The sequence below is a fragment of the Pristiophorus japonicus genome, chromosome 26, assembly GCF_044704955.1.
Source record: "Pristiophorus japonicus isolate sPriJap1 chromosome 26, sPriJap1.hap1, whole genome shotgun sequence".
NCBI classification, from domain to species: domain Eukaryota; kingdom Metazoa; phylum Chordata; class Chondrichthyes; family Pristiophoridae; genus Pristiophorus; species Pristiophorus japonicus.
This window is the reverse complement of record NC_092002.1, coordinates 6,255,408-6,266,467: the sequence shown is the minus strand read 5'-3', so window position 1 is coordinate 6,266,467 and position 11,060 is coordinate 6,255,408. Positions and strand designations below refer to the sequence as shown.

Sequence of the window (11,060 nt, the reverse complement as noted above, 5' to 3'; positions counted from 1 at the left end):
GATCGCCCCATCACAAGCCACCGACACAGATGGCATTGAAGAATTTGGGGGGGGGGGGGGGGCGGGGAAATGGATTCCTGCCTTAAATACATGCGATGTGGAGAGAAATGCTTCAGTGCCCCCACTGTGGAAGGCCGAGAAACAGGGACACATCCTGGGAGTGTTTCAGAATCGCCTGCGGTGTCAGCGGGGCGTTGGGGGGAGGGAGAGAGGAGACCCCTTCCCCCGTGCCCACCCCCTACCCCTGTGCCGAAACTCTCGCCTCTCGCCCTGGCCACAGCCCCATGAGCACTCCGTGTGCAGGAGCGAGGTTCACTCTCTCTCCGTCTCTCTCTCTCCATCTCTCTCTCTATCTCCCCCCGTCTCTCTCTCCCCGTCTTCTTGCTCTCTCTCCATCCATTCCCCTCTCCATCCATTCCCCTCTCCATCCATTCCCCTCTCTCTCTCTCTCTAAGTCTCTCCGTTAATCCCTCTCTCCATCCATCCCTCTCTCTTGCCCAGCCTGGGGTTGCTTCTCCTGGAGAATTTCGCCCGGAGAGTTGCGTTTCGCTTTAAGGCACTCCCCTCGAGCGACGTCTCCCTCCTCCCACAACGAGCCCCCCCCCCCAAAAAAATGATGCTGACACGGCGGATTTGAGAGCTGGCCTCCCCTTCCCCCGGTGAAGATTCCCCCCCTCTCGTTGATGCAACCATCGGTTGGGACAGACAAAGCGTGGGCAACCATTGTCTCTCTGCCTACTTCAATAGTGCTCTTCCTCTCCTGAAATGTGCCAGTCATTCAACTCTACCCTTCCTCCTCTCCCCCCCCCTCAGTCACCCCCCCTAACCTGCCGACCCCATTCCCCTTCCCCCACAACCATCCATTTACAAGAGGCCCAGGAATGGCTCCAAGGGAGGCTAAAAATTGGCCCAGAGTCTCTTGAGATCTCATCGCTTTGCTCTTGGTCGTTAAGGGGCTTTCTCCCCACCGGTTACTATGGTCACGATGTTGAACGCCTTTACTCCAAAGAAAATTTCAAAAGGCCCAAACACTGGGAGGCGTAATGGGAGGAGGAAAATTCCTCGGTCTCGGATGTTACAGCGCAGAGACAGGAGCCCCCCGCCTCCAATAAATCGAATGGGGAATTCAGGAGATTTACCCAGAGAACGTGGAACCCGCTACAACCGGGAGTGCTTGGTGGGGGGGAGGGAATAGCGTAGAGGCCCTTAAGGAGAAGGACGGGAGGGAGGAAGGAATAGAATGTGGAAGGGACAAGATGAAGCAAGGTTGGGGGGGGTGGGGGGGGGGAATGGCTTCTGTGCTGTAAAACCCAAGGCAACTCGTGCACATGGTGAGCGAGGGGAGCACTATCCTGCCATTGGGCATTGGGCCCCAACAGGTCCATATCGATGTAATTCCACACCAAGAGACCAGAGGGACTCGAGTCTCAAACTCGGCCCCTGATCCTCTGATTGCAAGACACGCGATCCAACAGGTCTATGCTGGTCTTTGTGCTCCCTACGTCATTCTACCCCAGAGAGACGTTACCCCCTCCACAACCTCCCCAGCCTCCCCACGCAACTTTTCCAGCCTCCCCACGCAACTATCCCCAGGCCCCCACGCAACTATCCCCAGGCCCCCACGCAACTATCCCCAGGCCCCCACGCAACTATCCCCAGGCCCCCACACAATTTTTCCCAGGCCCCCACGCAACCTCCCCAGGCCCCCCACGCAACTATCCCCAGAACCCCACGCAATTATCCCCAGGCCCTCACTCAACCTTCCCAGGCCCCCCACGCAACTATCCCCAGGCCCCCACGCAACTATCCCCAGGCCCCCACGCAATTTTTCCCAGGCCCCCACGCAACTATCCCCAGGCCCCCACGCAACTATCCCCAGGCCCCCACGCAACTATCCCCAGGCCCCCACGCAACCTCCCCAGCGCCCCCACCGCGATGCCTCCCTTAGTTGGAGAGCTGGGCCTCCCGCAGGTTCTGGCTGTGCCGTTTCTTCATGTGCTTCTCCAAGGTGCTGTAGATGCTGAAGGGGATGTTGCAGGCGTGGCAGCGGAAGACCTCCTTGCCGGGCTGCATGTGCGTCTTCATGTGGCGGGTCAGCTTGCTGCTCTGGGTGCAGGCGTAGGTGCAGAGCTCGCAGCGGTAAGGCCGCTCGCCGGTGTGACTGCGCCGGTGGACCGTCAGGTTGCTGGCGTTGCGGAAGACCTTGCCGCAGAACTCGCAGGTGTTGCGCCGGTGGCTGTCGCCGGCCCCCCGGGCCCCGCCCAGCCGCTTCGGCGTGCTGTGCCCGCTGGCCGTGCCGCTGTCTGCCGAGATGTCCCGCGGCGGGGTGGAGGAGCAGGAGCCGGCGCGGTCGGCCGAGTTCTCGGAGGAGGGGGAGGTGCGTGAAGCGGCGGCGGCGGCCGCGGTGGCCCTCGGCAACGGGCGCTGCGGCTGGCGGTGGTGGTGGTGGTGCTGGTGCTGACGGGACGCCGCGCAGTCCGCCAGCCAACGGGAGTAGTAGTTCCGGCCGGCCTCGTCGTCGAGGAAATCTTCCTCCTCCTCTTCCTCCTCCTCCTCCTCCTCCTCCTCCTCCTCGGCTTTCACCGGCTTGAGGGGCGCCCGCAACAGGCCGGGGCCCAAGGGCGGACCCAGCGGCCGCTTGGCGTGGAAGCCGAAGCCATTGGCCAGGCCCATCGTTGTCGGTGATGCCCCGCTCCCGCCGGCAGCAAACTCCTCCTCCTCCTCCTCCTCCTCCTCGCCGCGGAAGGGCTCAGAGTCAGACACGGGCCCCTCCCCCTCCAACTGCCCCCTCTCCTCCCCGAGTTGCGGATCCTCGGGCTCCTCCTTCAGCACCTTGATCTGTCGGGAGACACAAGTCGAGTTAGGATTAACGTCGCACCGGACAGACACAGGCCCGGCCGATCCAGGCCGGCATTTGCATCCCACACAGGGGCGGGGGGGGGCCTCCTCCCATCTTAAAAAAAAAAACTATTCGGACACGGGATGTGGGCGTCACCAGCATTTATTGCCCCTCCCTAATTGCCCCACTCGGGAAGCCGCCTTCTTGAACCGCTGCAGTCCATCAGTACGAGATAGTCCCCAATAAATCCAATGGGGAATTCAGGAGAAGCTTCTTTACCCAGAGAGCGGTGTGTCACCTGGGAGTCCCTGGGGCCAAAGACCAGTCCGCCCTCAGTGGAGGAAGTGCATCCGGGAGGGGCGCTGAGCACCTCGAGTCTCGTCGCCGAGAGCGTGCAGAAACCAAGCGGAAGGAGCGTGCGGCAAACCAGTCCCACCCTCCCTTACCCTCAACCACTGTCTGTCCCACCTGTGACAGGGACTGGGGCTCCCGTATTGGACTGTTCAGCCACCGGAAAACCCACTTCAGGAGTGGAAGCAAGTCTTCCTCGATTCCGAGGGACTGCCTATGATGATGATGATGATGACTTCCAGATTTATTTAATTAACTGAATTTATATTCCCCAGCTGTCGGGGTGGGATTAGAACTCGGGTCTCTGGATCATTAGGGCCAGGCCTCGGGATTACTGGTCGGGTACCATTACAGCTATACCAACGTTCCCTCAGACTGCCCCAAACTCCTATCACCAAGGACCAGGGCCCTCTCATTTTACATGACATTAACAGCACAGAAACAGGTAAACACAGCACAGGCTGAGGTACAGAGGAGGATTTAAGCTGACGACTTGCCGAACCAGTTGGACCGGGTTACCGAGAATGACAATGAATCTATCCAGACCAGAAACAGGCCATTGGGCCCAACCAGTCCGTGCCGGCGTTTATGCTCCACTCGAGCCTCCTCCCGTCTTTCCTCATCTCACCCCATCACCATAACCCTCCATTCCCTTCTCCCTCATGTGTTTATCCAGCTTCCCCTTAAATGCCTCGATACTATTCGCCTCAACCCCTCCCTGTGGCAGCGAGTTCCACATTCTCACCGCTCTCTGGGTAAAGAGGTTTCTCCTGAATTCCCCGTTGGGTTCATCAGTGACCGTCTGATATTGATGGCCCCCTAGTTCTGGTCTTCCCCCACAAGGGGAAGCATCTTCTCTACATCTACCCTATCGAGCCTTTTCACAATCTTGACCTCCATCGGGTCTCGCCTCAGCCTTCCCTGTTCTAAAGAGGAGACAGACCGGGCCCCTACTCCATCTTTCCTGATAGTTAGAACCGCTCATCCTGATAAATCTTCTTTTTTTTTTTTGCACTTTCCCCGGTGCCCATATAATCCAACAAAACCCAGTCTGGGCCTACACGTGACTCCAGACCCACAGCAACGTGGTTGGACTCTGAACTGCCCCTCTGAAATGGCCGAGCGAGACACTCAGTTGTATATAAGGCTCCACACCTTCGAGGGGCAATCAGGGATGGGCAATAAATGGTGGGCCTTGCCAGCGACACCCACATGCCGTGATTGAGCACACCGCGAGATAAATGTTGACGTTCATTCCTGGACTCAGTCCTGGACGACTGTAAACGTGATTTTCCTTTACGGGCCTCCCCCACCCCCCAACTCCTGCACACTCTGACTGTTCCTCGGTGTCTGGGTTACACAGCACCAGTCCCGCCCCCGTACTGCACTCAAGTGCCCATTCTTCGAGTACATTTCTCAACATTTGCTCTCAAGAAAACACAAATAAAGACAAGGCCCCATCCTTATGTGTAGTGATTTTACAATCCAGTGGCTTTCCAGGCTGCGTGGGAGGACATCAACAGTCAACCACAATGCTGCCAAGCTTTCAGGATTATCCTGGCATCTCCAGGAAAATAAAGACTTGTATTTATAAAGCGCCTTTCCCCACCTCAGGGCATCTCAAAGCGTCATACATGTACAGCCAAGGTAGTACTTGTTGGAGTGCAGTCGCTGTTGTAATGTGGGAAACGCGGCAACCAATTTGCACACAGCAAGCTCCCACAAACAGCAATGTGATAATGACCCAGATAATGTTTTTTTTTTTAAGTAATGAGTATTTTCTTGAGGGATTTTGAAGAAGAGCAGGGGGAGTTCTCCCCGGTGTCCTGGGGCCAATAATTATCCCTCAACCAACATCACAGATTATCTGGGTCATTATCACACTGCTGTTTGTGGGAGCTTGCTGTGCGCAAACTGGCCGCTGCGTTTCCCACATTACAACAGTGACTACACTCAAAGTACTTCGTTGGCTGTAAAGCGCTTTGGGACGTCCGGTGGTTGGAAAAGGCGCTATATAAATGCAAGTCGTTCTTTTTTCTTTTGGTCTTCACAATGGTGGCCGTGGGATCTTTTACGTCCACCTGAGAGAGCAGACGGGGCCTCGGTTTAATGTCTCATCCGAAAGACGGCACCTCCGACAATGCAGCACTCCCTCAGCACTGCATTGGGATGGTCGAGCCTGGATTTCTGTGCTCAAGGCTGTGGAGTGGGACCTGAACCCACGACCTTCTGACCCAGAGGCGAGAGAGTGCTGCCCACTGAGACACAATAGGCCAGACCGGGCTTATCTCTCTCTCTCTCTCTCTCTCTCTCTCTCTCGAGCCGATCCCGGTGTCTTCCACCGTCAGTCCTTCCTGGGTCTGCGGCCGGATTTATCGGATTCACTTTCACAACCTGGCCGTGGTTGGGGGAGGGGGCGGAGGTTTGAACTCACGATCTCCGGGGTTGCTTGCCCAGCACCACAGCTACACTATCATATTTACACATGACCCCTAGATAGTAAGGGTCAGCTCGAGCCTGTCCCCAACCCAGGCCACACTGGGTACACACACACACACACACACACACATACACACACACTCACTGGGTATACACACACACTCACACACACACACACACACACTGGGTATACACACTCACACACACACTGGGTATACACACACACTGGGTATACATACTCACACACTCACTGGGTATACACACACACTCACACACACACTGGGTATACACACTCACACACACACACTGGGTATACACACACACACACACACACACACTGGGTATACACACTCACACACACACACTGGGTATACACACACACTGGGTATATACACACACACTGGGTATACACACACACTCACTGGGTATACACACACACTCACTGGGTATACACACACACTCACACTGGGTATACACACTCAGACACACTCACACTGGGTACACACACACTCACTCACACACACACTGGGTACACACACACACTCACTGGGTATACACACACACACACACACGGGGTATACACACACACACACACGGGGTATACACACACACTCACACACACACTGGGTATACACACTCACACACACACACTGGGTATACACAGACACACACACACACACACACTGGGTATACACACTCACACACACACTGGGTACACACACACTCACTGGGTATACACACACACACACACACTGGGTATACACACACACACACTAGGTATACACACACGCTCGCCCCCCCCCCTCTCTCATACACGCGCCCCCCCCTCACACACACGCGTCCCCCCCCTCACACACACGCGTCCCCCCCCTCTCACACACACACACACACACACACACGTGTCCCCCCTCTCTCACACACACGTGTCCCCCCCTCTCACACACACGCGCCCTCCCTCACACACACGCGCCCCCCCTCTCTCACACACACGCCCCCCTCACATACGCGCCCCCCCTTCTCACACACGCGCCCCCCCTCTCTCACACACGCGCCCCCCCTCTCACACACCCCCCCCCCACTCTCACACACGCGCCCCCCTCACATACGCGCCCCCCCTTCTCACACACGCGCCCCCCCCCTTCTCACACACGCGCCCCCCCCTCTCACACACCCCCCCCCCACTCTCACACACGCGCCCCCCCCCTCTCACACACGCGCCCCCCCTTCTCACATACGCGCCCCCCCCCTCTCACACACGCGCCCCCCCTTCTCACACACGCGCCCCCCCCCCTCTCACACACGCGCCCCCCCCCCCCTCTCACACACGCGCCCCCCCCCCCCTCTCACACACGCGCCCCCCCTCCCCTCTCACACACATACACTCTCACACACGCCGTCACTGGACAGTGTTCAGGAACAGAGTCTCTGGGCTGTTTTTTCGCCCACCTCTAGCTTCAGGGGTGCTGAGGCAAACTGTTTCACTCCTCGGGCCTGTCACAAGCCAACTCAGCACCGACTGAGGCATGGAAAAAAAAGACTTGCATTTATATAGCGTCTTTCACGACCACCGGGCGTCCCAAAGCGCTTTACAGCCAATGAAGTACTTTTTGGAGTGTAGTCACTGTTGTAATGTGGGAAACGCGGCAGCCAATTTGCGCACAGCAAGCTCCCACAAACAGCAATGTGATAATGATCAGATAATCTGTTTTTGTGATGTTGATTGAGGGATAAATATTGGCCCCAGGACATCGGGGAGAACTCCCCTGCTCTTCTTCAAAATAGTGGCCATGGGATCTTTTACGTCCACCTGAGAGAGCACACGGGGCCTCGGTTTAACGTCTCATCAGAAAGACGGCCCCTCCCTCAGATCCCACGGCACTATTTCGAAGAAGAACAGGGGCGTTCTCCCAGGTGTCCTGGGGCCAATATTTATCACTCAATCAACACCACTGAAACAGATTATCTGGGTTTGTGGGAGCTTGCTGTGCGCAAATTGGCTGCCACGTTTCCCCACAGTACAACGGTGACTACACTCCAAAAAGTACTTCATTGGCTGTAAGGCGTTTTGGGACGTCCCGAGGTTGTGAAAGGAGCTATATAAATGCAAGTTCTTTCAGTCATTATAATTGGCCTCCGCTTTCTCTGGACTAGGGAAAGGACATTGTCCAATGCTCCCACTACTGGTTGCTAACTAATAACCTACACTCGCTCCCCCTCCACCAATGTTGGAACCTGTATAAAACACTGGGTTAGGCCCCAACTGGAGCAGTGTGTCCAATTCTGGGCCCCGCACTTGAGGAAGGATGTGAAGGCCTTAGAGACGGGCGCAGGAAAGATTTACCAGAATGGTTCCAGGGGTGAGGGACTTCAGTGACGGGGATAGACTGGAGAAGCTGGGGTTGTTCTCCTCGGAGCAGAGAAGGTCGAGAGGAGATTTGGTCGAGGTGTTCAAAATCACGAGGGGTTTTGACCGAGTGAATCAGGAAAAACTGTTTCCTGTGGCGGGACAGTCGGTGACCAGGGGGACACAGATTTGAGGTGATTGGCAAAAGCACCAGAGGGGTAGATGAGGAGAATTTATTTTTACGCAGCGAGTTGTTGTGCAAGGGCGGTGGGAGCAGATCCAATAGTAACTTTCAAATGGGGAAGGGGATAAAAACTTGAAAGGGAGACATTAGCAGGGCTTGGGAAAAGGGCAGGGGGGAATGGGACTGATTTGGATCGCTCTGTCACAGAGCCGGCACAGGAACGATGCGCTGAATGGCCGCCTTTCAGAGTTTAGAAGAATGAGAGGCATTGAAACAGACAAAATTATTATAGGGTGACAGGGTAGATGCAGGGAGGGTGTTTCCCCCGGGCTGGGGAGTCTAGAACCAGGGGTCACACAGTCTCAGGATAAGGGGTCGGCCATTTAGGACTGAGATGAGGAGGAATTTCTTCACTCAGAGGGTGGTGAATCTTTGGAATTCTCTGCCCCAGAGGGCTGTGGAGACTCAGTCGTTGAGTATATTCAAAACAGATCGATAGGTTTTTGGATATTAAGAGAATCGAGGGATATGGGGATAGTAAAGGAACACGAGAACATAAGAAATAGGAGCAGGAGCCGGCCATTCGGCCCCTCGAGCCTGCTCCGCCATTCAATACGATCATGGCTAATCTGATCTTGGCCTCAACTCCACTTCCCTCCCCATAACCCTTCACTCCCTTATCATTCAAAAATCTATCTATCTCCGCCTTGAATATATTCAATGACCCAGCCCCCACAGCTCTCTGGGGCAGAGAATTCCACAGATTCACCCCTCCCCTCTGTGAGAAGAAATTCCTCCTCATCTCAGTTTTAAAAGGGCGGCCCCTTACTCTGAGACGATGCCAGAGTGGAGTTCGAGGTCAAAGATCAGCCATGATCGTATTAAATGGCGGAGCAGGCTCGAGGGGCCAAATGGCCGACTGTTGCTCCTAATTCTTATAAGAACATAAGAATTAGGAACAGGAGTAGGCCATCTAGCCCCTCGAGCCTGCTCCGCCATTCAACAAGATCGCGGCTGATCTGGCCGTGGACTCAGCTCCACTTACCCGCCCGCTCCCCGTAACCCTTAATTCCCTTATTGGTTAAAACTCTACCTATCTATCTTATGCTCGGTGCTGTGCCAGAACCGAGGGTCGGGAACGGGGGAGGGGAACGGAAGTCGTGTTGCTCACCTTCAAGTCCAGCTCCTCCTGGCCCCCCAGCAGCGAGCTCATGCCGTGAAGTGCGTAGGCCCGGCTCGGGCCTTGCGGCCGGTCTCGTTCGTCGGGGTCTTCCCAGGCGCCGTTGTCCCGGCCGGCCGCGGGGTGGGCCCGGTAGCGGTAGGCGGTGGCGGCGGTTGCCGCGGGCGACGTCTCCTCCTCCTTGATGCCCCGCTCGGCGGGCGACCAGCCGTTGAAGATGGCGGCCTGGTGCATGTGGGTCTTCATGTGGCGCTTCAGTTTGCTGGACTGGCTGCAGGCGTGGTCGCAGAAGGGGCAGCGGTACGGCTTCTCGCCGGTGTGACTGCGCCGGTGAACCACCAGGTTGCTGGGGAACTTGAAGCTCTTGCCGCAGAACTCGCACTCCTTGCTGCGGCCGTGGGGCGAGCGCTGGCGGGCGGCGGCGGCGGAGGGAGGGGGGAGGGGGACGGCGGCCGGGGGTGGGGACGGGGAAGGGGCGGGCAGGAAGGGCGGGAAGGGCCGCCGGGAATCGCCGGCCAGCCTGCGCAGCCGGCGGGAAAAGTCCATCTCCTTCCGTGCCGCCCCGGAGAGGCGGAGGGGGAAGGGCTGCTGCTGCTGCTGCTGCTGGGCCGGGCGGCGGGGGGGGGGGGCGCGACCCCCGACCCCCGCCGGGGCGCCAACGACCCCCGCCTCCTCGGAGCCGCTGTCGCTGTAGTCGGGCGGGCAGCGCAGGGGCGGGGGAAAGAGCACGGAGGGCGAGCGGCCGCGAAAGGGGGGCTCGGGCCCCCGTGCGCCCTCGAAGGGGCTGCCGTTGAGGGCGGAGGCGGGCGACGGGTGGGGCGGGCGATCGGCGCTAGCCGACGGCGAGGATCCCGGCCCTGGGGCCGCCGGCAGGCTCTCGGTGTCGTCCAGTTCCATGTAGATGTGAAGGCCATGGCTGTACTGGGCGTGGCGAAGGAGGAACCAGGCACTGGAGAAGGGCTCCTTGCACGAGTTGCAGATGTAATAAGCAGGCTCCATCTCATCTGAGAACAGGAAAGACACATCGATTGTTAGAAACCAATCACGTTGCCGTACTCACAAGTCAAGGCCAAGTGTTGCCTTCAGAGGAAGTGAGGTTAACTCGCCCTCTGTGCTCGCTGACCTACACTGGCTCTGGGGCAATACCTCAAATTTCAAATCCTCGTGTTCAAATCCCTCCCTAGCTCTGTGTGTGCGCGCACTAGGTCCGTGCAGCAGAGCTGGTCTCCAGTCGTCCTGGTTAACCCTCGCCACTGGACCCAGACCTAGCTCTGTCAAGCCCCGTGTGGTGGCTGGTGTGCAACGCCTAAAAAAAATCCACGCATCTTCCACCCTTCAGGATGTAGTTCGGGATCTGGAATATTAGCTCCTTGAATGAAACACCTGTGAACTCGGCCCTTTTCGATGTGGAAGCAAGTCATCCTCGCTTCGAGGGACTGCCTATGATGACAATGATGATCTTGGCAACCTCCTCCAGCCCCCCAGCCCTCCAAGATCTCTACGCCCCTCAAATTTTGCCCTCACGGGCATCCCTGATTTCATCTGTGACTGTGTTACCTCTAGGCTTGACTATTCCAACGCACTCCTGGCTGGCCTCCCACGTTCTACCCTCCCACGTTCTACCCTACGTAAACTAGAGGTGATCCAAAACTCGGCTGCCCCGTGTCCTAACTCGCACCAGGTCCCACTCACCCATCACCCCCTGTGCTAACTCACACCGAGT

General features: G+C 57.3%; 1 protein-coding gene across 1 annotated transcript in view; it reads right to left on the bottom strand.

Annotated features, from left to right (window-relative positions):
- Positions 1 to 1,923: 1,923 nt before the first annotated feature.
- The window catches only part of znf296 (zinc finger protein 296), a 47,694-nt gene continuing 38,557 nt past the window's right edge, over positions 1,924 to 11,060 (bottom strand). The window contains exons 3-4 of the mRNA XM_070867530.1: positions 9,329 to 10,341; positions 1,924 to 2,838 (exon numbers count right to left, since the gene is read on the bottom strand). Of these exons, the coding sequence (XP_070723631.1) occupies positions 1,945 to 2,838; positions 9,329 to 10,341 (1,907 nt within the window). The 3' untranslated portion in view covers positions 1,924 to 1,944. The remainder of the gene's footprint in view (positions 2,839 to 9,328; positions 10,342 to 11,060) is intronic.